At 41.4% G+C, this 26,697-nt stretch overlaps 1 protein-coding gene across 5 annotated transcripts in view; it reads right to left on the bottom strand.

Annotated features, from left to right (window-relative positions):
* Nucleotides 1–15,849, bottom strand: part of LOC133271162 (core histone macro-H2A.1) — a 34,203-nt gene extending 18,354 nt beyond the window's left edge. For 2 of the 5 annotated variants that reach the window (XM_061457044.1, XM_061457048.1), the window contains exons 1-4: nucleotides 15,629–15,849; nucleotides 4,354–4,460; nucleotides 2,673–2,870; nucleotides 43–153 (exon numbers count right to left, since the gene is read on the bottom strand). In XM_061457044.1, coding sequence (XP_061313028.1) covers nucleotides 43–153; nucleotides 2,673–2,870; nucleotides 4,354–4,460; nucleotides 15,629–15,800 — 588 coding nt within the window. In that variant the 5' untranslated portion in view covers nucleotides 15,801–15,849. The remainder of the gene's footprint in view (nucleotides 1–42; nucleotides 154–2,672; nucleotides 2,871–4,353; nucleotides 4,461–15,628) is intronic. The other 3 variants (XM_061457045.1, XM_061457047.1, XM_061457046.1) reach the window with 2 other exon arrangements.
* Between the last annotated feature and the right edge of the window lie 10,848 nt (nucleotides 15,850–26,697).

Below are 26,697 nucleotides of genomic sequence, written 5' to 3'. Positions count from 1 at the left end.
CACTGAGAAATAGGTATTCATTTAGAATAATACAGAGCATACCTTCTGGCCAAGAAACAGACTTTTGGTGGACAGGACTGTGAAACCATCTGCAGGAGTTCCCTCTGTTGTGCTGTCAGCACTGGCTGATTTGCTCACTTCTCCCTGCTTCTTCTTCCAAAAATATAGTTAATTAGTTAACTCAAGGCTGAGAAAAACAGTTTGATAACACTACGATATATGACATGCCATAAATGCTCATGGGCAATAAAGTACCAGTACAAACACCAGCATTTGGATTTTATCCTTTAGTCTAACTGAAGTGACTGATTACAGCTGAAGGAATCAATAGCAAAAGCGACCTCAGTGTCCATATATCCACATTAGTCTTTTCTTGCCTACCACAGTGCACACTTCAGAAGACAGTTGTCTTAAATAAGAAAACAAACAACATGAAACTTTTAACAGATTCTTAATGGTTTATATGGAAAAAGATAATGTATTTGTTCATATGTATGAATAGACATTCATTTTAAGGTAAAACCTGACTTGCCAGAGTGCAAATTCTCTCTCTCTCTGTAAAGAGAGGAGCTCCCAGGTGTCACAAAGTTCTGTTTCAGAAATACTGCTTTGTAATCTGGCCGCCCTTAGAGGCGGGGTTAAAAGAACACATCTACTTTCTACCTGCCTAGCAGTAGGAAATGAACTGAATCATTTTCTCTGTCTTGTTTAATACTGTCACCTTCCATTCTGTCCAGTAAAGCTGTAGGTGGAGAAGGTGTTCTCCTCCGCCACCATTCCTTTTTTCAACTGTATTCCTGAGGTAAAATAACAGGTTTCAGGAATGAAATGATTTACTGAATAGAAACGAGAATTAGGAACATTTTGAAAGGGATGTTTCATGGAGATAGTGAGTTGACTGCTGTGGTTATAAAGTCAGTTTGTGCCAAAAATAATTTCATATTTTCAATTAAAATTACTACTTATGATTTCATATAAATACTTGGTGCCTCAGCAGTACCTGTGCTGAAGCTAAAAAGCACACCTGGAATATTAAGCTCCTTTTTGTTCTCCTATTGGCCCTTTCCAAAGTATATAAACTAAATCAGTGGCTGAGCAACTAAAATGACTTTGATGCAAAGGTATTGGTGCTTTAGAAGCTGTAACCATGCTTTGCTTTACACAAATGTTTTGGAAATTAGATTTTCATGGGCCCTATTTCAGTTCCCCAGGAGTTTACTGTTAGCCAAATACCAATATAGTAAGCAGACAATACAGTTTATTGTGTGGAAGAAAAACAGAACCCTATAGCAGACTTCCTGCTTTTGTAATCAAGTAAGGGGAAAAAAATTCCAGATTTAGGGAACTTATTAGTGCATGGTTATTAGAAGCACTGCACTTGAAATGTCAGCTAGTCCGTGTTCTAAGAGAGAAAACTAAATTCAACAGTTCAAAACAAGAGTGAAACAATCATTTGAGTGACCAAGTAATTAGTAACAGAGACACATGGTTCTGTTTGACCTGGAAGCAACTTTTCACATGCACTGTTCATTTCATATGAAAATCGTGTACTTTTCCTCCCATTTTCATAACCTATGCCTTGGCAGTAGTTGCTTTGCAAAACAAACTAAAGATCCTTTGTCACACACAGACATTAGAAGGATTCCCTATTCCTACAAACAAAGAAAAAGGAATGAAGGAATGTTCTCCTCAGCTTAAAAATAAGATGTTATTCTTAGGTGTCTTTTGTCATAAGAAAAATCGTATTTTGCTCCTCTTCTTCTTGCCCTCACCTCCATATTTCATTTTGAATGACTTACATTGTTTACTAGGAAATAACCTCCCCCCAGAATAAACATGGATTAGTCTCAGCTCTAACATTCTAACAGCAGAGGAGGACATTTGTGGGACTTCAGCTCAGCCAAAGACATCCTGTATAGCAAACAATACAGTTTCTTTGATGCAGCTATCTGATGGTAGCAGTACTGCATCCTACTTCAGGAGTATTTCTCGCTCCTTGGATTTCATCAAATCAGCTATGAGGAACCTTACACTAAACTAGACCAAACCAAAATGCATTAAAAAACCCAATAAGCAACAGAAAACCACAAAACTTGAAAACAGGACTCTGACATGCTAACGGCTGAGGGCATTGTTGCAAGTGACTTAGGCTGTTGTTTTCATTCATCATTTAAAATTGCAAAACGCTGCTTTAGTTTGACTTTACCTGTTCAAAAACCACCCCAACCCCAGATTCTTTGTTTTTTGCAGGCCCATAGCAATACCTGAACAAAGTCCAAGCCAGTGCACTCTGCCCAGCCCAATGCAGGCACTTGCACAGTCACAGCAGACCTGCCCCTGTAGTCACTTCATATGATCTTTTTGGTCATGAGTAAGGCATGACTTACCCTCCCCAAACCCTTCTTCTGTTTCCTGGTGCCTTCAGCCTGTGCCCACCTAAAGACTGTTTCATACAGTGTATTTACAGCTTGTCTGCACTCTGTCCTGCAGCCCTATGCCACTTCTGATGGCTGTCAGGGTTCCAGCTCTGCTACGGAGAGGGCAGAACTCCCTTCAGGATTTGCTTACACTGTACTGTCATCACTACTATCAACACATGGAACAGACCATGCTACTCCCTGCAGCTACTACTAGTAAGCTAGTTTGGGTTTAAAATGAACAGATTACTCTACCTTGGATTTCCTTGCCCCTTTCTTGCCGCCCGTTTTCTTTGATACAGTTTTTTTCTGTGATGGAGACTTTGCCTTCTTTGCTGGAGGTGGTGTGATGATGGCTTCCAGTTTTCCTTTTGACCCCCGCTTCTTTGCCAGCAGCTCTGGGTGAATATTGGGTAACACTCCACCACTGGCTATGGTGACCCCTTTCAATAGCTAATGAGAAAATGTAAGAACAAGTTGTAGGGGACAAATTCCAGCATTTACTCACCAATAAATAGCAAATGGCATTTACTGCAAACACTGTATGTTCCCTTGAGATTTAACTGGTTCTTGCATGTTTCTCAACACATTGTCCTTAAAGGAGGAACATGAAATGTACAAAATGAACCTGATCCCATATCAGATTTTAACTACAAAAGGATTATGTATTCTTCTTGCACACATGCCTGTAACTATCAGTGCCTCTTGGGCTCACACAAGGTCTGTTTCTGTGAAGCCATGAAATGAAAACTGTTATCCAGCTATGAGAAAATAGGACAGCCCCAGGCACAGACGTGAGGGCAGCTTCTGAGAAAGAGATGGGATCCCAAAGTCCATCATACAGGACTTCAATGGGTACCACACTGTGGAGAACCCAATGTGTGTTCCAACTGATGAATTTTCTTAAAAGTGCATTTTTAAAACAGACTATTTTTATTTTTTTCCTTAGAAAAAGAAGCCTCAGCTATAGGGTCACATTTGTACGAATCTCTATACCTGGAAATCTTTCTTCAAAAAAATCTTTATGTAGTTGAAGAAAATAGTATCAAAAGTGTACAGCTCATTCAAGCCTTTGAAAGCAGAGGTGAAATAGATCATGTTCTGTATTTAAAAGCATTTTAACCTATTTCTTATACATCTAACGGGGACTAATTCACAATCCAGGAAAATACAAATAGTGACAGAGTCCCTCAGGTACTCCCACCTTCTGATTTGTGCTTACTGCTCTCCAACCACAACTCAGTGAGGCTCCAGGCTTACAAAGGGATGATGAGTGGAAAGTGTTATCAACAAAGCCAGAAGGAGGGTGGTTTGGGGATATTATTCTCCCCATCATGATATAAAGGTTTGGAAAAAGTACCTTTTTACAGCACCTCACACAAAGGTGCTTTAATCTTTGCCAGTGCCTCTGGCTGACACCATAGCACTGTAATAAAAACAAAGTCCAAGTTTTCTGTGTGGCCAAGTTAAAAGCATCTTGAAATCTACAAAGGTCACAGACTTGCAAGAGTTCCAGAGCTCTTAATTCTGTGGTCACAGTGAGGGACTTCAATGGGAACATGATAGGTCTTAACGAGCCCTAAGCTGCGTAATGGGGAAAACAAAAAAACCCAGGAAACCTCATCTACAAGATCTTCTCTGTGTCTTTGTAGAGTTTATGACAATGTCCAACTCTAACATAAGTGGTTGTAATAGTGCAAGCAAATGTCATATTACATCCCCATTGCATTCTGCACATTTTAAGAGTCCTGAAATGCGTAATTAAGCTGAGTGCTGCTGTTAGTTACACAGGCAGTGTGCTAGTGAGGGAAGGAGCCGATTCCTGGTGGGTGACTCAATAACCAGAGATCTTGAGTTACAAGTCAGCTATATGGAAAGACAATTTAAAAAGCCCTAAAGGAGATCCTGGCCTTCACACGGTGGAGTTCTTTCTCACCTGATTTAATTCTTCATCATTTGCTACAGCCAACAGGATGTGTCTAGGAGTGACTCGACCCTTCTTGTTGTCCCTTGCTGCATTTCCAGCCAATTCCAGAATTTCCGCTGGGAAAAAAAAACAAGCCCCTTTTTAATCACACTGTGATCATCAAGAGAAATCAATGTGTTATTTATTAGCAACCATGCAAATAGATATCTTATTTACATCATGTTATTCCTGCGTGCTGTAGAATACCATCAGTAGGTACCTACTTCTAAAAGTGTAGTTTTCTTTTTGTAGGTTTACTCCCTGAAGGGTGAATGCAATACACACTTCAGGTCCTGTGGTCTAAACTGTATTCACTTTTTTGTCCTTTTAAAGCAGCTCCCCTAAATTCTTGACTTTACAATGTTCTTCTCAAGGCTACTGTGTGCTCATCCCCAGGATCCCTCTCCTGCCAGGTGACAAAGTTTTAGATGGACAAATGCCATAGGTTTTTTCACCTCAAACCTGTCATAAACATGAGTTCTGGCTTGCACTGCTTCTACTTTTATCACTGGGAAAGATGCTATTCCGAGTTTCTCATTTAACACTATGGAAGTATACAAGCACACATCCAAGTTAGGACACTAAAAATATAAACTCTGCTGCTGCACTACAATGATTTTGTTTTTTCCTCTGAGAAGAACTTTCTGTCCAGAAGAAGTAATTGATGAATCATGTTTGTTTGCTGCTAGTAAATTATCCCTTAGAAGAAATCTCCAGTCCTGACAAAACACATTTAACAGCTGGGCAGATGATGGCTTTTATTAGAATTAGGAACGATTAACTTGTTCCCCTGCAAGGATCTATGAAGCAAAAGGCTGCAGCATTACCTCCTATCTGTCTTCTACTCAACAAGCCTTAGGCAAAGAATGCTATTAATTACAAGAAAGTCAGGGGAACAGTTCAAGAAGTGACATAACATGTTTATCTAACTGCAATTATGTGCTACTGCTGTCTCCATTATACCCAACCTTTCATCTCCTGTACAGACTGTGCTTCACTATTGCTTTTGGTGCATTTCCTCTTGCAAACCGGTGGCGTTTGAAGAAAAAGGAAGCAAAAAAAACCCCAAACCTTCTTTTTTACATCTATTACATGCTAATATAATAAAATTTCACATTAAAATAGGCTATGATATTGATTTTACATTTAGCAACTGACTATACCATGAAAACTCTCCCATAAGCTTGCTGTAGAGGCAAATAGAACTGAATTAAGACATTAACTGGAAATGAAAAAGACTAAAATCAAAGCCCACATGACCACATACCTTTACCATAACACATAGTAAATCTTAAGTAATACTATATAGCACAGACGATGGCTTCTCATTAGCCCAAGTTTAACATAATTCTCCAATTACTTTTCATCCTAAGTCCCATAATAAGCTAGTTATGACAGCTGCTTCTGGAGGTTCTACACTTAAACTTGATCAAGGATTTTGGTAGGCTTTCACTAGTTTTATGTTCTTCAAAGAGCACAATTAACTTTATTACAGGATGAGACAGAATATTAAGTCCAAGCCCTCCCAAACTCAACATTTCATGCTGACTATTGCTCTAATTTCTTTTTAAAGCAGGATTAGCAGGGTAAGGTCAACCTGACCATGCTTTCCACACCTCCAAAGAACTGCATTAAGCTGGCATAATCCTTTTCACATACTCTCAGAAGCCACAGCTTGCATATGCGTGGTTTAGTTTGCATTCAGCACTGCGTACAGCCACTTGTGACACAAGACCTGATTCACCTTCCAATGGACAAGCTGAGTACATCCTGTGCATCCCTACTGACCTCAGAAGGATTCTGTATCTTCACCTCTCTACATCAGGAGTTGTTCTGTTTGTACCTCAGACATTATTAATGGCTAAAAAGCATGGGATGGATTTGTTGCAAGCAGCAGACTACTTTTTGGTTTGGGTTTGCCTCTGCTTCCCCCACCTCCACTCCTTCTCTTCATCAGGCATTGCTAAAACAGTTGGGCCGTGTTATTCCCTGCGAGTGATCAGCATAACTATGCAGACAGGTCATTTTGTAACTAAAGAGCCTAAGAAAGTGTTATGCCTGTAAAGCACAGAGGAATGTTTTATTTGTTCCTCATAAAACTGAAATGTCTGCCTTGTACAGTGGAGAACTGTTCTTGTAAGTGCTAAGCCCTCTTCCTTGGACAGGAAACTCATTTTGAAATTACAGTTTTCTAATGGTCCTTTAGGGAAGTTGAGGTACCCCACTTCCCTTTCAGGAACAGAACCCTTTGCACTGGTGTTGAGGACTGCAAAAGTGGAGCTTGGGGAGAGGGAGACAGGAGGAGGGCATGGAGGGTGGAATTTTTCTGCTGGCCTTCTCCTCGGCTCTCCAATAATAAAGTACTGCTTGTGTACACAGAGGGATCCAGCAGAACTCAGCTGTGCACACAAGGCTGGTCCAAGGGGGGCTCTCCCCTCTTTAAAAGCAAAGGATGGGGAAGTGTTTGAGCTGAAGCCAACATAGGTAACAATTTTTGATTTGGCATTGACAGAGACAAGCCTCATCCAAACCCAACAGATCCGAGCACTTACAGATGCTAGAAATGGACACTTTCTGGGTCTGGATGGGGGCTGGACTACTTGCCTGTATTTTGCTTGCAGCCAGCTTTATTCTTACGCTCCTTGAATTCTGAAGATTTAAATGGTTTCTCATCCATGTTTTGAACCACTTTTAAATTAGAGTCAAATCTCTCTCTGCAAGGGAGCCGATTCAAATTGCCAGAATAATCATTCTCGATTTAGGTGTGGAGCTGGAAAGAGTAGTAGGTGGGAAAAGGTATTTAAAAATTGAGATTGGATCTCGATTCTTAGGTCAGACCTATCTTTGGAAGTGCCATTCTACCAGGTGCAAAGGTTGAGTCATTGAGGAGTTCTATTTCCTTAAGGGTAATCTTTCCAACAGTGGCAAAATAACAAACACGAAAGTATCAACTCCTGCAACTGAACAGGATCAAGAGAAAAAGCTTTGCTTGTGAGAGCTGAGGCAAAAGCAAGTTTTAAGAGCTTCCATGACATCAGGATTCACTCAGCTTGTATCTACCCGGCCAGACTCAGCCTGTATTTATTCAGCCAGAAGACCAAAACAAGAACAGTTTACAAAAATGAGGCCTCACAAAAAGGATGGAAGTTGCATAATGTCTATTCCATTCCTTTCATATATTGACTCAAGGCATTTCCCCCCTAGAGAATAATTACAGCACCACCACTCAGGCGAAAGGCAACTCTGAGACACGCTTTACAGAAGGATTGAACACCAAAATCCCTATTTTTGTTTTAAATGAGGAAAATATAAAAGTTACTCAATATTTTAAGTTTAATACATACCAAAATCTTAGGTCAATATGAAGAGATACTCTTTATATTTCCACAAGTGACTTTTCCCGTGCTTTTCAATGATTTGAACAAAAAAAAAGCAGAACATGTATAGCTTTAACTGCAGGTATGAAACCATCCAGTGAAAAAGCTGGGAGAAGTACATGATTAGGAAAGGAAAAAATTGATTAGGAATGCCATGCCAGCATGGGATATATTCATGTATAGACAGCTCTTGCGTAGCTTTCGAAATCTGACTCTAAGATGAACACATCAACGTGATTTAAAAGACATAGCTATGATTAATCTTTTCCTTTTCAGTCATCATTAAGTGGAAGACTAAAGTGGGAAGAGAAAGGCTTAAAAGTTACGAAATTTTCTCTTAAAATTTAACTTAAAGGCACTTCTTGTATCACTTGAAAAAACCCTCTGTAACATACAGAACTAGGCAGATGGCTATGGGTAGTGAAAGCTGTTCTAAGCCTGGTCTCTGCACTTGAATTAGAACTGCTTTTCTTGTGCTGAGTTTCTTAAAGTTCAGTTAAAGTTTTTAAACCAGGTTGTGAATCTTTGTACTTCAGCCTGAGATAAGACCACAGGAAAAGCTATTCAAGGCATTTCCTACTCAAACACAACCAAAAGCCTCCACAGAAACCTCATCCTGAAGCAAGTTTTGAGGGCAAGTTCCTCATTCTTTACTTGCAGAGACTCTGGTCATGTCTTGGACATCCTCCCAAGCTCCCAACCTCACTATTTGCACTTCCCTGTTTTGCAGTGGTATGACTCTGCCTTGAATACCATTGCTTTGGTATTTCATAACACTTGGTGCAGTTTGGAACAAGAACTCCATACAAGGTTAAAATGAAACAGATTACTATTAGACCAAAACAAAGCAGGCACAGTAGCAACCACAGACCTGGATGGAAACAAAGGCAAATGCATTCTTCTCCCACTCTAGTTCATTTATCCTCATTTTCAAACAATATATTACTGGTCATTACTGAAGATAACTCCCTTAAAGCCTCAATGACAAGGCCTTTAGCTTATCATGCATTCCAGGCTGTAACACTTTATAAATGTAAATACTCAGCTGAACCTGGTCTGAGTTCATCCCCAAAATGCTTTTGTTCTGTTTTTGGTTTACATCTCCGGCTAAAACCCTGCTGTTGCATTGAATCCTTCTGTCCATCTTCTCTTCAGGGAGATGAAATCATAGCTTTGAAAGTAAACTCTTAACAACTAACAGGTGATGTGCTGACACCAAGCCAATTCCTGAACACACAAGTTCCAACAGGAACAAGTCAGGGGTTTCTAAAAAGCATGTGAAGCCTCCCTCTCCTCAGGACCAAATTGAAAACAATGTCCAGAAATGAAAAAAAAATGGATGTTGATACAATTCCACTGAGAAAATACATATTCGCTACAAAGCCAACTACATGACAAGGAGTCTGGTTATTGTACTTTAAATTAATCATCCTTCCATCAGGATTTTATTGACTTCAGAATTATTTTCCATGATTCCGGAAGGTTTTAACCCAATCAACCCCAATCAACCACAACTGTTCAGAGTTTCCTGCATTCTTCTCTCTGTGTATTCCACCCACTCCCCCTGGAATCTGCAGTTGCAAGAGTGAAAGTAGAATCATTTAACAACACTTTCCCTCTTACACATTCCAATAAAACAGTTCTCAGCCTTGGTTCAAAGTCATGGAAATCTGATGCAGTGAAAAATCAATTCTTTTACTGCTTTGAACAAGCCTCGATGAAACCTTAACTCTCAACAGGACAATCATTCTCATTGGATACAGTAAAAACCCCAAACCAAGTCTTTAGTGTCTGAGCTCTATCAAAACTAGGCCCTGTAGAAGAGAACCTGTAACTGTGCCAAGTTATTGTAAGCTTTGCATTTCTGTGAGGCAGATGACAGACTGCTGTTTACATAAAACTCAAGTTCAGGCCACAAAAGCCACTTCCACTTAGAGCCTTCTGATGCGCCTCACACTTCAGCTCTTTTCTACACTTTAATACCATCCATGTTTTATTTTTTTTGGTAAGAGATCCAATATTATTTAACTTCCTAAGTCTTTTAATTTCCTGGTTTACTATTAATGCAAATTCTGATACATATTTATCCCTCTGAACTAAGTATCTATACTGACATATCAGTATACAATGATGGGGCTTTTATTATGAGAAAATGCTTTGTCTTTTATTGGTTTTCATCTATCCTGATCTGTGTAGCTTGGTGAATGCACTAGGACAACTAATCAAGTAAGCAATTCTCTATTGGCTTAGCTTTTTTAAGTCGGATATTAGCTGAAGTTTATGGAACTGCAAGATAAAACAGGCGCATACGTGTTTACAGGGCTGGAGCCAAGGCAGGGCATATTAGCCAGAGAAAACTTCATTTATATTCATTTGAAGCTGATCAATTCATGCATTTGTAAGTTCAGAATGTTGGTCATTCAACTGCTAACAGTGCAAAGCTTTGTATCTAAAGAGGCACTTTTTACAAGCACAGCAATCATGACAATCTCACTTCTCATGACACAAGTCTTATCTAGAAGAGGAATGTTACAAAGGAGCTTTGCTATGCTGACATTCTCAAAAGGTCTCTGCTTGTGAGGTTTTTGCCATCAACAGCCCTGCTGTATTTTAGGTGCAGTAGTGATCCATATTAAAGCCACACAGGATCTGAGGAGGTAGTTTCATGCTTGCTCAAGTAAGGCACAAGTCCTACAAGTCCCCAATTTATTTTAAACCTCTTTTGGGACACAGTTTGTAGCACAACACCATAACAGGGACTAGTGCTTCCATTTAAACAGAAGAAATGTATCTTGGTGGTGAATGCGTGTTTCAACAGTATCACCAAGATACTGTCAATTAATTATCTCCTTAAATTTCATTACTCCCTAAGGACCATTATTTATGGCAGCCTCAGAGTGCCTGGAACTTGAACCTGCTTTTAACCTAATGCTTTTTTGCTGTGGACCTCTAAGCTCCCCTCTGCTTCCAAGCAGAAGTTCAGCAGTACATTTGCTTTGACAAACAGGGCAAAGCATTGTTTTCCTCTGTGACCCTGGAAAAGTTTTCAGCAGCAAGCAGAACACGAAAGGTGAAAAGCAGTTCAAGTTGATCAGTTTGCACATCGGAAAGTGAGCATCTGAAACTTCCTGCATTGAGGAAGGACTTTCATTTTGCAGACTATCAGCAGCTGGCTTAAAGTTTTCCACATCGAAAATTAATCAAGATGAAAATGCAACGAACTGAACTTCAGCACATGAACCTCCATTAAGGGTTTCTGGTGTCATCACAAAGCCTGGAAACACTCGGGAAAGTACCAGAATGCCTCAGACACAATTCTACCTGTGGCATTCAAAAGGTGCTTGTTTTACACTTGAACAAAACACAGGATCAATAGTACACAACGGGCAATAAAAATTCAGTTGAGAAAGAAAAATCTAATGGAGAAAACAGACATTTAACATTTTCTCCTACCTTCCTTCACTGTGTACAGGACAAATATAAATCAAAGTCTCATTTCTTCTGTATTCCTGTTCTCCTGCTGTTTTATAAACTTCTCCCTCTCCTCATCTGCTATGACACTTTGGCAATTGAAGATTATTTACAGTGGAGAGAAGACGATGGGGGCCAGGGAGAGCAGAAATCACTTGCAGGCCTGGTTCTTGCTGCCTTTAAATATGCTCTAGAGATTTCTCTTTTTTAAGGGCAAAGGACTATCTTTTTCAGTTAGTAAGAAAGTTTGGACTAGGTTGTAACTTGTGCAAACTATACATCTGAAAGAAACATACCTGATTACACATATGGCTCACCAGTTCTGACAAATACAAGCCACACAACTCCATCTGTGTGAAGTCTGTGGCCATCCTCTGGACTGACCTAGTATTTTTCTCTTCCCATAAACTGGTACTGATGAACTACTTTGCAGAGCAAATAAGGAGTGGATTGCAGTTTTCTGCAGTACACATTATGGAAGATAAATAAGAGATGAACCATTGTAAACAAGTGCCACAATAACAAAAGAAGACAAAAGCAATTACTAACACCAAACAATCTTAAAGCAGGTGATAATGCTTAAGATTAGTTCTGCAGTAGAAGCAGAAAGTAATCAAATATGCTGATTAATCCCTGCAAGACAGGCAGCACTGCATGAAGTGCTACTGCAAAGAAATAAGAACTTTGCATTCTAGCTCATCAGCATCCACACTGTTCCTCCAGACTAAAGAAAGGAAGTACATACACTTGCTTCAATACTGGTAAAATTCAAAGGTACCTTCTGCACATTCACCCATGAATAGACATTTGCATCCTGTTTACAGTGGACATTACACTTTATTTCCTTAGATGAAAAGCAGGAAAGAATAAGCAGGTGGTATGCTGAAGAAACCAAACTGCATACACTGAGTATGTTGATGAGAAAATTACACCGTAATATTACTTGTAAGGAAGAAGAACCTTTAGTGAATAAGTAATAGGAGGAGAATACTTGCTGTGCAGCCTCTTTATGTCAAGTATACTTAAATGGAAGATAAAGAAAACGACTTTATTAGCTGAAGGCCAGAAGACAAATTGTACATCTAATAACACAGTAGTTTTATTATGATTACTTTTGAAGTTACTATAACAGACAACACAGGGAAGATGCACTGCAGCCAGCCCCTGTAGATGAAGCTGTCAGAAGCTAAGCAACTGAAATTCAGCACAGCAAAGACACATATTTTTTAGTTCACAGCAACTAAAGCAACCAGACTAATTCCTACGTGCTAAAACAGTGTGTGCTCCTGCTAGTGGAGCTGTACTGTGTACGAACAGGCAAACACAAAAGTAAGAACAGCATAAATGTAGTTTGAAAAAGCATTTCATTGCCATAGACTGAAGAAGAGCTTACATTACAAATGGGCCCATGCACTACAGGGAATTAGAGACCATATATTTTCACTTCTAATGAGTGGCTGTATACACATGGTAACAGTGTACCATGTCGAAGTACCAAGTGGATAAAGTCACAACTACAGATGGATCCCAAACAGAACTCCAAGTCTGAGGAGCTGGAAGCATTATAGAAGTTCAAATCCCAAACTGAACCAAACCAAAACTTCAGATCTGAGCACATTATGGGCTAATTTCAGATTTACAGAGTTAAATTTGCTTTAGCAAAGGCAGCAAAATTTAGCACTTCATCTTCTAAAGGATTAAAATCAGTACTGTATTCTGCACACACACAAGACTGTTTTCAAACCTTGGTAGGTTCCTTTCTATTAGGTCACATCCCTGCCATTTCCCCTCATGGTCTTTTCTGAAGTTCTTCTTTCCTACAACTGTTTTTGATATTTTATGTTTCTTCTCTCCTTCCTGAATGCACAGGATCAGGTTTTTGATGTAGCCAATTTATTAGCATGCCACTTCACATGGTCTCCTTCCTATTATGTCACGTTCCTGCTTTTACTTTGAAATGGTTGAAATGCTTTGATTTAGTCTCAGATCATGTGCTGGCATGATCACCTTTAAAAGCTCTCCTGGAGAGAAGTCAGGATTTCTCTGAGTTTGTGAAGTAATAACTAACAAGAGGTAAGAAAGAACACAAACAAAAAAGCTCCAAGCATCCCATTTCAAGGGAGTGTTTCTGAATTATACTGGAAAAAATAAATGACCCGAAGTTCAGAAAACATACTGAGCATTAAAGGCAAAAACAATTACACTACATAGTGTGTGAAAAACTTACAGAAAGAGAAAGGGGGAAAAAAAAAACTAAAACCACCAGACTGAAACAGTCATAAACCATAGAGCTATTGCTAACTCAGGAAAGAAAAGAGCATCTGTGCTTTTGAGATGCATTTATGTACAAGAATGAAAGAAAACCCTGAGACACAAAATACTAAGCCTACCTACCTTGCCTTCAGAGGAGGCAAAAAACCCAACCAACAAAACCAGCTTAAACATATTTAAAGGAAGAAAACAAAAACAGACAAAAAAAGGTACCTTTACCCTTAGCTTTCCTTCCCCCTTTATCTTAAGGAAGCAAGTGGTTTCAGCTTCTTGTTAACCTCCTCAGACAGTTTCCCAAGATGCCCAGCAGTTACAGAAACACCTTCATTTCCCAGCCTATTCTCAGCTGGCCAAGCCACCAGTAACTTAGTAAACGCTTTAAATCAAAGAGTTAAGCAATACCATGTGCTGCTCATTAGCAGTGGCTGAAGCTCACCTGTATTGTTCTACTTCTTTAAAAGGGCAGCATTCAAAGCACCCTTCACCCTAAGAAGCATTTTATTTGAGTTGTTATTGCTGTAAGCAGGAACCAAGCTGAAGGAAATGTTAATTTTTTTAAGGCCATCTAGGAAGTTTAAAAGAATTCTTTGAAATAAAAGGCCCAAATAAAGAAAACTGTGAGCATGGACAAGTGAAGGAAATAAGAAAGGTATCTGATGGCTAAGAAAATTCAATAATGTGATATGAACACCTTACAGAAAACAGCTTCTCTATTATTCTCTAATATTACCAATCTTCATCTTTAAGGGAAGAAGAAACTTCACAGCAAAAAAAAAGAAATAATAAAATAGACTACTTTGTTCTTCAATGTCAATATCCATGATAAGATGTAACTAAAATTGTCTTAAGAGTAGGGTCACGTCAGTTTAAAATGCTCCTTCCAGCAAAGTTAAACCACATCTTGCTACAATGTGCTTAAGTCAAAGAAAGAATAAACTGCATTGCTTTCTCAGAGACTCTGTAACAGCTCATAGACTACTCTCCCTTGAAACACTTGAACCTGCTACAATCAAAACACTGATGTAAGCAGATGCACTGGAAAAAGAAACACTGCTATGAGAAATTAGATCCAATTCAAGCTTTTCCTTCATCATGCTAACAGCATCTCTATCCAAACAGTAATCCACCTACCACTTGTGCTTTTTGCTAGATGTCTAGCCTACAGGTATACACTTAGAAGTCAATCTGGCCATGTGAATGTGACTGAACTGGTGATTTATTCTTATCCATTTTTTGGAATTTATTTTTTTTTAAACAAGCCAATATTGCAAAACGCCCATATGTTGCTGCTACTGCAGTTGGGGTTAGTTTTCCATTAAAAGAATACTTTTGTATCGTTGTTTGTGGGGTAAATCCAATATTTTAAGTTTTGTTTTTAGAGAACTGTTATGTAAAGATCTTTACTTTCATGTCTAGTTGTGTACACCTTTGGCAAAGCATTTTCTTCCTCTGAAACTCCTTTCTAAACGGAGGAAAAATAGCAGTTCCATTCTCCTCCAAGAAGGTACTGTGAGGAGAAGATAATGACTTAAGGTGTTCTCATTCTCATGTGATGAGAGGAACATAAAAGGACTACACATGCAAGCAAATAAGCTGTGTTGATGCAGGACAGAACAACAGTGCGCATTTATACACGGACTCAAGCAAACAAACTGGAAGCAGCATATGCAGTCTCAAAAATAATCTGTAAATTCAACATTAAACAACACTGTAAGCAACCTCAGCCCTGGGTAAATAAACACTGAGAAACTCTCTATGTAAAAGGAATGTATATGCTTAACAGACAATTGTAACCCAAGCAAAGCCACCAGGCACAAAGTTGAAGCAGGAAGCACTGCAATGCTGTAAGCCCAGCCCTTATTCACTGATATTAACAAATCCCTCTGCCTGCCTATGTGGAAGAAGAGTGTTTACATGTCAAAGCAGATGCAGTGCTGGAATGCACAAAAGCCCTCCAAGCTGAGGCAAGGGTAGGGGATACCCTGATTTTGGCTTAGATGTGTGATCACCAAGCATGCACTTCAGCTACAACTTCTTAGTCACCGATAAATCAGAGGCTCTTTCTCATTTTCCTTGTGCAGAATTAAGTTTGTATTATTACTTTCACATTGTTCAGCAAAACCTACCAGTCAGATATTCCAGTACAGCAGCCATATACACTGGAGCACCAACACCAATTCTGTACTTGGGATGGCCTTTCTTAATGTAACGTAGCATTCTTCCAACAGGGAATATGACCCCAGCCTTTGCGGAACGGGAAGTCTTGGTTGACTTCTTCTTTCCACCCCTGCTGGACATTTTGTCTGTGTTGGCTCTGGAACAGCACTCTACATATTAGGAAGGAAACAAAATAGAAATGAAAGGTTATCAATAAGGACTGATGCTATAATATCACATATTGAATTTCTAGATAGAGCAGTATTTTGGGGTAGGCAATGCATTGGGGTGCTTAAAACATACAGACAAGTTGCCTTTTTAGAGTATATATAAGAACCTAAAATAAACATCCTGTGGAAAGTTATTTGCCATTGCAATCCCAGCATAAATTTATACAGTAAATATATAGGCCAGAGAAATTATTTCATATAAATTTGCTTTGGAATTACTTTTCTGAAATTCCTAACAGATAGAAGCCAGTACCATTAATGCAGCACAGTGTGATAACTACCTAATGCAGAATAGAGCTTCCGCATTAAAGTGGAGAATGCTTTCTGCAAGGACACAACCCTTTGCTCTCTGGGAAAAACTCCTGACTGGGCATTTGAACAGCTGTGGTAGGACTGTTATGCTCATGAATAACTATGTTCCTAACTAGGAAAAATTGTACCCACTAAGGCTTGCATAAAATGGATTCACCTTCTTCAAAAAACTAGATCTTTTTCAAGCACGTATGAATTCATAGAACAAAGCCTATGCATAGCAAAACACATTTCCTATACACTAAATGTTCTATTTTTAGATAGATCTGAAATGAATCCCTTTAGATTTGAGCCAACTACCTCCACATCAATGACCATACTGCTTCAACATGCCCTCTAGGAAGCTGATGAACTTCCATCTGCCACCTTTCCTTAACATAACGGTGGTTTAAGCACCCAGCACATCTGACAACTGTATCTCAGTTCATCTCAGTGGAGATGTCCTACTGCTGATACAGCTGTCAAGCATATTCTTTTTCTCTCCTTCATTTCTGCTCAGACTGTAAATAGAAGCTGACAAATCCAAAGAGGTGGAGGGTTTACAAACTCTCAAAGTATCTTTAAAGGTTTAGGCATTGTGCTAGGTTTTGAAATTAACTCAGAGGAAAGGAGACAGTCCCCACCTTTCCCTCCCTTGAGGCTGAACTCTAAGGAAACCAGAGGCATGTATCAGTGATGCACGTACCTCTGTGCATCTTTGTTCATTCCTTGCTGCACAAATCCTACCTAATACAAATGCAAATCTGCAGGTGTGTTTGCAGACTCCACAATGGAGCCCCTGTAAGCCTGCTTTGCCTTTCTGGTTTCCTGTTTTATTCTGCATTCTCTCCTTATGAACCTAACTGTATTTGCCATACATCTGAATCCACAATGAGGCAAGCAGAACACGTTCACCAACCCCACTTCTCAGTTTTGCAACTTCTGTTCTGTGCTGACATGTCCTCCAGTCTTTTACATCTCAGTGAGTCACTAGCATTCAGACTACATAACTGTCAACGAGGACCACTCAGGATAACTAAAGAAATGTATCAAACATCACTTTGCTTTCTGCTTCCATGCTCCACTTATGAAAGAGTCTGTACTTGCATAGCGCATTAATTAAAATAAATGCAATGGGTTTACTGCTTGATAGAGGTAAAGAAAACAATCCCATCTTAGTAGCTCAGATGAAAGTCACGCTACATTTATGAAATATGTCAGAAAACAGACAGGAAACTGCAGAAGGGGGAAGCCATCAAAAGGGCTCCTTCTCCTTCGCTCTGCTGTGAGCTCAGCTTTGTAATAACTATTATTCTATGATGAAGAGGACAAAAGCCCATTTTCTTGCCTTGAGAAACTAACTGGAAAGCACAACTGGCTTCAAAACCCCTTCCATTTAATAGTGTGTTCTCCTCTAGTTAGTTCTTTGTTAGCACGAAGCTGGGTGTGGTTTTGAGTTGGCTATGGACTTTCTGCCAGAAATTATTTTCACAGTTCATATTCCATTTCCATCAATATCAGGCATGTCTAACCTCACAAATGTTGAGTGAGGGAAAGCAGGCATTAGAAATACTGTGCTTCTAGCTTCCCCCATAATTCCTTTGCTTTGGAACTGATACACAAACGATGAAACCCCTGATTTTTCTAGATAAAACCTGCAAGCAGGAAGCTTCTATGAACCATGTGGCTTATGAGTTTATGGGATAGTCAGAATAACTGGAAGAGTACATGTAAATTACTACTTCCTAATGTTGTGGGGTTTTTTTCCCCTTTAGGAGAGTGTGATCTAGCCACCAGCTGCTGTAATATTTGGATCAAAGGATGATGTAGCAACACCAAATTACTGCCAAAGAGGCTTTGAGGGAGCTGGAGGAAGTACAACTCACCCAATCTAAAAATCCAATTGGGACACACACAGCTGTGCTGTAGCTGGAGACAGGAAGAGATGAAAGAGCACTGCCCCTTCATTTTTAGTTCCAAGAAAACGACTATTCATAGAGAAGGAAGTGGTTCCTTCACACACTGAGATAAATGGGTACTGTATATCACTGTCTCCGGATACATATCACCTATCCAGAGCAATGCTAAGTTTGTTGTTAACATACTGTCATCATCAGTCACACTAAACTGACCTCCCTTATATCACCCTTGAGCAAAACACTTTGCTGTTGATTTCCAACCTCTTTCACCTGATGTCCAGAGGTTCTTCCCTTTAACATACTATTTCTACTCAGTACCTTCAAGTCTTCTGTCATCTGCAGCTATCTAACACCTCCCCATATATAAAATGGCATATTTTCTTCTTTCATAATAAGCTTATTTATCACTTCTGCAAATTCTAGAGGTTTATTTCCCTCTCTATTTTATACTCCTGGTCACATTCCTCTCATTAATATTCAGGATAACCCTGGACCTATCTTGACAATTAACCTGATCCTCTTACACTGTACATTAAAGAGCTTTCTAGCTGAAAGTTTATTTGTAAAATGTGATAAAGATGAGCTTCAGAGCTTCCTGTCTCATGGACCCCACTCCTACATGTAGTCAATCATTGTGTTGCTAGATGTTGGGGATGGAGGGAGGGAAATTCCGATTAAGTTTTAAGTACCACTTTTAATTTTGCCAACCATGTACTTCAGAAGGGGGAGAAACAGAGGGCCTTTCATGGAAGACCCTTTTGGGGCTTAATTATGGATTCAAGATCATTACTTTGGAGAACCTTTCTGTTCTACCTTCGAGCTGAGGGATGGCCTAACAATCTTCCAGTCTCTTCTCTACTCCTGGCTCTCCATAGCAGAAGAGAAGGGAAAGGGAAAAGATTTCACTTGCAACTGTTACCAAAAAAATGTATTAAAGTTCAATGTGAGGAGCATGGCAAGAGTTCAAAAACCAAAGAAAATCATGTGCCTTACATGTTCTCAAAAGGTTTATCTTTGTAACGCCAGAAACTCTGGAATGCTGCCAACGTTAGTGAACCAGAGCTGTGTGCTGAGTCACTGCTAGCCAGCAGATGAAGGAGGCAACCAAAGGGAACCTTATCACACGTGCCATGGTTCAGACAAGATTTGAGCAGGGTAATTAGGACAAAAAAATTAAACAAATCACTGTCAGGGACTGTCAATGCACCAGTCCTTTCCTTCCTGCCCTTGCCATGGAATTTCTGAGAAACTTTATCAAATACATTGCAAAGTCTTCAAAGATTTGACACTAAAATGATTTTGTTTTAATGGGACAGTTCACTAAATTATCACTGTGATAAGGAGGGGTTATCACTGAGGAGTCAGCTTGCGACTTTCAATCAAATTTAACCCTGTGCTCTTCAATGGCTCTGTCACGCTTGGACACAGCTTGCCCTAGTTGCAGAATTGAGCACCTGAGTCATAGCCTCTGGAAAACCCTGTCAAGATTGCAGCGAGCTTCACAGAATGAGAATTTGAAGATATATTAGTTTGGCTCACAGCAAAGTTTCAAGCTACAAAGCTGCTCTGCAGCCACATCTCTGCAAGCCAGAAATGCATTTTCTAAGAAACAAAGTAATATTAAGGTGTAGTGATGAAAGCTGCAGGATTAACATTTTCTTTCTGTAGTAACTCTGATTGGCTGGCTGTTCCTGTGTGAAGATAGATACTCTGCTAAATCACACTTTCAAATACCATCTTCCTAAAATGCGCACAGGCATCTGTTTTTCTGAAAGGTTTAAAACCCTATCAAAGTACAGTCTGTACATCCTGGTAAAGTGGTACCTGATTTCCAAATACCAGTACTTCATTAGCTCAGTCAATCTGACACCTTCATCAAAGAAGCAGTAATAAACCTCCTGCTATTAATGGCTTTCAGGTAGTGGTTCTTAATGACTTAACGAATTACTATGAATGCTGCTCCTGGCCTCATGGGCTTACACTGGTGTATTATCCACACTCAGCAAACAGATGATCTAATTTATATCTACATCATCACATCAGTAAGTGTAGTGAAATCCAGGAGAACATTACTATAGTACAAAAATTACTAAGATATAGTGATTATTCTTCTCTTCTTTCCAGGACAAAAACTGTGATGGAAAGTTCATTTTTATATCACAAGAGATTAACTGCAATGCTATTTTCTTTACACTGTTTCAAAAGATTAACAAGTAAATGCTGCCATTCTCTCTTCCTTTTATTTATGTTCAATAATAAGAGCTGCTCACTGAACACTTTTGGAAAAGGTGCATTTGAATTTGCTTTGACAACTAACTTGCTCTGTCCTTGGCTAATCAGAAGCTAGTCTGGCATATTTACAAAGTGCACTGCTTATGGAATTGGTATTAAATGGTCTCTAATAACATCTGCCTAGCACAACAGCATCTCAGCCTGTGAATGTGGTTTATAGGTAGGATGGTAATAAATGAAGAGCTAATCACTCCCTTATCATTTGATCTGATGGGATCTCAAATTCTAGCTTAAGTGTTTTATCAAAGCAGTAACTCTTTGTGGTTTGAAACAGACAGAGGAGCAAAACTGGTTGTGAAACAGCCCTTCCAGCATTACGTTAATTTCTCACCTGAAAAGGTAGCACCTTATGTAGATTTATTTTCACTTGGAAAACTGAGAGAACATTCCTCATATAGGAATGCCCAATAGGCATACTTGTACTTTCTGTTACAAACTAGAATTCCCATAGCATAATGTAAATGATGGGGAAAAGAACAACGTTTTCCCCAAATCTGTGTGCAAAACAAAATACTGCTGCACAATTGTATTAAATTGGCAAAAGTCCCCATCTTCCACAATGGGTCTGAAGCCCCAAACAAATATCCCCTCAAGGTGCAAACCTCCACTGACAACAGTACTGGGAGTATGACAAGCATTTTAGCTGGGCATCTTGCCACCAATAGTCAGGAAAATGTAAATACAATTGTCTTCACTGACCACTGCTGGGAGCACTGCATGAAATCCAGCCCACTTGTACACTACAGCATTTTGTTTGCTAGGTAGGAAGCATAAAATTTGATGCAGGACCTTAAATGATTGGACCATTCATGAATTTGATGTTCAGAAAAAGTGTTTTAAAGAATGTTTTGAAAACTTCTTTGCCCCTTGACATTTTTGGAAGAAAACAAAATGCAATAAAGAATTCATGTGCATGCTTCCCAAGGAAAAATCCAGATGCAGAGTGAAACTTAGATGCTATACTGCTGAGGCAGGGAATGCAAAAATTCAATCTGCTGAGGAGACCATTAATGGCATGATTCTAACATCATTCCTTTTGGAGCAAGGACCATGATCTGAATCATATCATCCTCTCTTCGGAAAGGGCCTGGGTAAGAAACTGGAGCTTCTTGATGTGTTTATAGCATCTTTCCCCAAGAAGCAAGCAAGTTTTCCACAAACGCTACATGTTTCTCTTCTGATTTTACCACTAGGAAGCACTGAACTGACAAAACCTAATGCTCACTGTGCTGCCCACTGGGTCGATATTCCCCCTCCCAAGAGAGGCTCTCTCTGAAGCCTCTTTTTATCTCTTGGGGCATAAGTTCCCCATTCCTGTTCCTTTATCCCTACTTCATAATCTCACTGGGGCAGGACTACCTTTTATGCAGAAGAGACAGCAGGCTTTGATCCTGGTTGACAGGATCAAGGATGTATGAAAAGGATTTTGCACAAAAATACTTGTGAACTTCTTTGAAAGCACAAGATTTGGACCATTCTTCCGGACTCTGACTAAATCACCTATCTTATCAAGGGAATACCATTGCTGTGCACTGGGATTTTACCTGCAGAACAAAACAGCTCCCAAGGACAAATTTCAACATGCTGATTTCTTTTAAGGCTAAGTTTGCAGTGGTAGACTTCTTTTTTTGCTAATGTTGATCTATAAAATAAGCAGTGTTTAAGCTTGAACTCTATGTTAATGTCATTAGCGAAATTCCAGTCTTATTGCTAGTTTTTAGACCACTTATGGCTTAATCTACACTGTCAACATTTGGCTTTACTGGTAATCAGAAGGGTATGCTTTACACACAGCAAAACAAAGTTACTCTTTAGGAAGACAGAAGATATAGATGATTTCAGTGTGAAAGGTTATGATACATAGCAAAATAATGCACCCTTACTAAGTAAACAACTTGTAATTCCGTTCTTTCAGAACACTTAAAAACTGGCCAAAACCCCAAACACATCGGGTAGTTTTCGATGGACCAGTAGATACAAAGTATCCCATACCAACTGCAGTAAGAAACACTTTTCAAAGCAACTGTAACTTTCTTGTTCCCAATTAAATCTTGTAACTCTGGGCTATACCTAAGAACCCAGGTTCTGGTTTTACTAATTGCTCTCTTGCTCCTGAGCTTATTTATTTCTTCTGCTCTTCAGAAAGGGGGAGGCAGAGGATCTGCAAAGTTCCCTACAGACCTGTTGCTAAGTGACAGCCACACACAATCCTGGGGGAAAAAAATGGTTGTTCGTTTGTATGGTCAAGAGATAAATAACCAGCATCATCCAACTATATTTCAACAGCCGGTCTCCTTCCATCAACAACAACGAAGCAACCTCAGCTTTACATCACCCCTACTCACATACGAGCTGGCTTCAGCAGCCTTCATGCCCCTTCTGCAACTTACTTTTAAAGATTACAGAGGAAACAAAAGGATTATAGAAAGATACAAGTTACAGGAACAATTTGTTCCCCTCCGTGTCTTTTACACGCAGAAACACACCAGTGTCTGGTCTAAATCCAGGCGCTCCTGCATTATGCCTTGTGCAGAGCCTTAGGAACCTGCATCCACCTGCGCCCTGCAGTACTTGCAGTCCCCTATGAGGAACACCCACACCCAGACAGTCCGTATAGGTTGCTCAGATCCTGCAGGCAGACATATTGCGGGCTATACAAGAAGTGACAGTCTTAAAAGAATAAGAGACCCTGTTTCTAGCTGAATATTTACTTCCACCAATCTCTGAAGCCTTTGCTTGTGGTTTTAATAAGCGGGATTTGGCTGTTTTGTCACGAAGTCATTCACATCTGGCAGGTAACTTTCACGCCACAGCGTCTTCATCCCAAAGTGAAGCACACTGAAAACACGTCCTGCTGCTTCTCACTCGCGGTCTCTCCCCATCACGGTCTCCTGCCCGACGGCCCGCGGTGGGAAAGACTCAAGACGCGCCCGTGCAAAGGCGGCGAGAGGCGAGGGGCCGCGGCTCAGCACCCCCAACCCTGCCCGGAGCCCGCTGCGCTCCTTCCACACCCGCCACCACGGCCCCGCGGCGGACTCCACACCGGCAGAACCCCGCTGCCACCATTTCGCGGGGAGCGGGGCGGATCTCCCGGCTTCACCCGAGGCGCAACGAGAAGCGGCGGAACCGACAGAGCGCACGGTGCGGGCCCCGGTTTGCCTCAGGGAAGGACTGAGGCGGGGGGAAGGGGAGCAGGACCCCACCTCCTTCACAACCCATCCCGGCACCCCCACCTCCTCCTCCTTCCCCACACAGCCAAGGCTAACGCGGGCGCTCCTCCCGCGGCAGTGACTTACAGCACGGCCTCCGGCGGCAAAGATGTCTCCCGTGGGCCGGCGGCGGCCCCGCTCCCGCTGCCTCCACCGCTACCTCCGCTCCGCCTGCGGGGCCAACGGGAACGGCTCAACGGGCTGGCGGCCAAGCTCCCACAATGCCTTGCGCGCCCGCGCGTCACATCCCACTCCCCCCCTCGCGTCCAACGGCCGCTCCACGCGCGCCCTCCTCCTCGCGGGGCTCCTCCCCTCACGGACCCGCTTTGTGAGGGGGGGTCCTCGGCTCGGTACCGGCAGCGGTGCGGGGTCCCCCGCTTTGCCACAACGCCTCCTCGGCTCCCCGCAGCCCGGCGGATAAGGCTCCCCAGCCCCCGCGGCGGCTGGCTGCCGTGTGGGAGTCTTGCTTGTCTGTGGAGTAAGCCTCGTCCCTCCGTGAAGGGCTCCACAGCGGCGCCTGGCCATTGTGTGTGTTCGCTCCTAAACCTTCCTCGGGGAGGACAAAGCGGGGGTTAATGCTGCATCCCTTCCGAAATGGAGCTTCTTGGTCGGGGGGGAGAGCAGAGTGACTGTATGGTTTGCTGCTGGGGCGAGGCGAACGCGCTCGGGCTGCTCTCCCCTGTACAAAAGTGCTGCCATTTCACAAAGGCCCCAGATGAAGCTTTCTGAGGAGTTTCCAGACGGGTGATGCGGATGTCCTGGAGCTGGGAGTGCTGGGGTGCTGCTGCTCCTCCAGCCGGGTGACCCTCACTGCCCTGGGGCTGGTCCGAGAAGCATCTCTTCAGAAAGGGTATGTGAAGTAAAGGGTGAGAAGACGCGGTATACACAAGGCTGCGTGTGTGGAGCCTGTAAAAGCAATGTGCAACTCCACAAGCCAAGCTCAAGCGTTATAATTACAGTGTTCTCGTCCATAGAAATGGCCGGGCTTGGCCTGTTTTTATAACACAGTTAAACTCCGTTGCCAGAGCCATCTCTGATTACCGTTCTGTGCCGCGCAGCCTTGGCCTGACTGTGCTCCCCAATGCTAATTGTAACCTGAATACTATTCACGCACGCAGTTTTGCCTAACAAAGCCTCCCTGCTAAGGAAAGTACCCTATAGTCCCTGATTGCCCTTAAGCCAAGGTTACGGATACAGTACCATCTGCCATGGCTTGTCTTACACAGCTGAGGACACACTGCTTTCCCGGTGTTCCCATCCACACACACCATCTCCCTCCCACCTCCTCCTCCGTGTTCATAGCACAGCGAAGCAAAGCTCCTTTTTCCTTGCTGGTACTGCTGCCCACACAGTGGCCCTTCCTACACGCTGTGCAGAGCGCCAAACAGAGCTGGTTCGTCAGTGCTTGGCTCTTCCCACTCCGTTTTGCTGTCACCCACACAAGTTTTATTTAAAACAAAAAGCCCCAACAAACCCCAGGTACCCCTGCTGACATGATGAGCTGCACAGGGCCATGTGGAATTTAAAGAACCCCCAATGTTGTGTAATGATACAAGGCTACATGGTAAAGGGAGCTGACCTTCAAGGGCAGGTAGGAGTCACCTGGGAAACCAGGATAAGGTCGGTTTCTGTGCTCTTCTGCTATCATCATTGTGTCCGCTTCTTAAGGGGAGTCTCTGGATTTTGTGATTTAGAAGAAAGCTTTCAAAACACACTTGGTGAGACTTCCTGGAGTGAGAGCTGCCTCAGTTTGCAGAGGGCCTGGACAATTTGTCCATGGGATAGGATGCCAGCATGCAGATCACTGTTGGTCATTTTGATGTCAACAGTGACTGGCTCACCTCCTACCAGAGCACACATTTATCATACTGAACATCTACTGGGTCTGCAAGGAGCACCTAGTTTGAAAGCACACAGTGTGTCACGAATGTCTAGAAGGGAGCAATGCTACAAAAGTCTGTGAAACTGCAGTCCATAAACTACCTCACTAAATCAAACCTTGGCTTACATTTTATTCCCTTTGCCAGTTTAGTGATGTATTTATTTATATATAGAATGATAAAAAGTACCTTTCCAGAACTCCTTTGTCTTTATGATTAATATGAATGGTTCCTATTCTTACATCCTGGTATTCTTACTTCACTTTGACATCCTGGCTCTCTAATCAATTTTAGCAGTCTCAAAGGACTATTTGCAGATGATAGTTCTGAGTGATTGAGAATATTAACACCTAACTTGTTTATGCAGCATAGGTGGTGGAGAAGGAATTAGTACTTGGGAGGGGGCAGAGCAGTGTGGGAAGAGTTGTGGCTGATGGTAATCCTCTTAAACTTAGATAAGTGTTTTCACTTCAGGATAGCTGTCTTAATTCTGAATGCATCTCCTCATTTCTCACTGGTGTTTATTTGTCACTGTGGGTTTATTGGATATTAAGAATGCCTCTCCTAGGTTACTTCAGCTTGCTGAAGTATCTCTGGAGGATGTAGTGTGCTCAGCCAGCAGGTCCCTGCTGTTTTCCCTCCACTTTCGCATGATCAAAAGAAAGTACAGATTCCTCAGGCACGACCTACTTCTCTGAAGGGGCTCTCTGAGCCTCCTGCAGCTGCTTAGTGTCCTCTCTTTTTGCAGACTGTCTGACTAATCCATGCTTCAGTTAACTAGGTTCTTCACACATATGTACCTGTAATGCGCATAATGCTATTGACATTCTTGCATTCTCTGTCAGATGGGCACAGTGACCTTGTCCCAAATCCAGCCAGTGCTCATCATGCTCTTAATGCAACCCACAGACTGTCCCAGAGGAGTATTAACTGTGATTTCCAGAGGGCTGACACTGGCCTTCCAGCAGACTGCTGTAATCCACCATGGTTGTTAACTGTATTGAGACACTGTGCACTGTAGTACTTAAATGTGCATGGGACAGGTCTTTTCTTTCCCTTCTCTCTGGTTTCTAGCCACCATAAAGATATGCAGGTTCCCTGTTATTCCAAATTAGCCCATCAAGATCAGGAGCTTCTGGAGGTGAGATTGACCATAAACTGATGGTGGAACCATGGTGTGTTTTGATACCTGCTTTGTTCAGGGTCAGAGACACTGA

This window comes from Pezoporus flaviventris, unplaced genomic scaffold (genome assembly GCF_033815535.1).
Source record: "Pezoporus flaviventris isolate CSIRO_AGI_PZ_B2104156 unplaced genomic scaffold, CSIRO_AGI_Pfla_v1 ptg000023l, whole genome shotgun sequence".
NCBI classification, from domain to species: Eukaryota; Metazoa; Chordata; class Aves; order Psittaciformes; family Psittacidae; genus Pezoporus; species Pezoporus flaviventris.
Note: the sequence above shows the minus strand (reverse complement) of the source record. Positions and strands in the feature narration are given on the sequence as shown.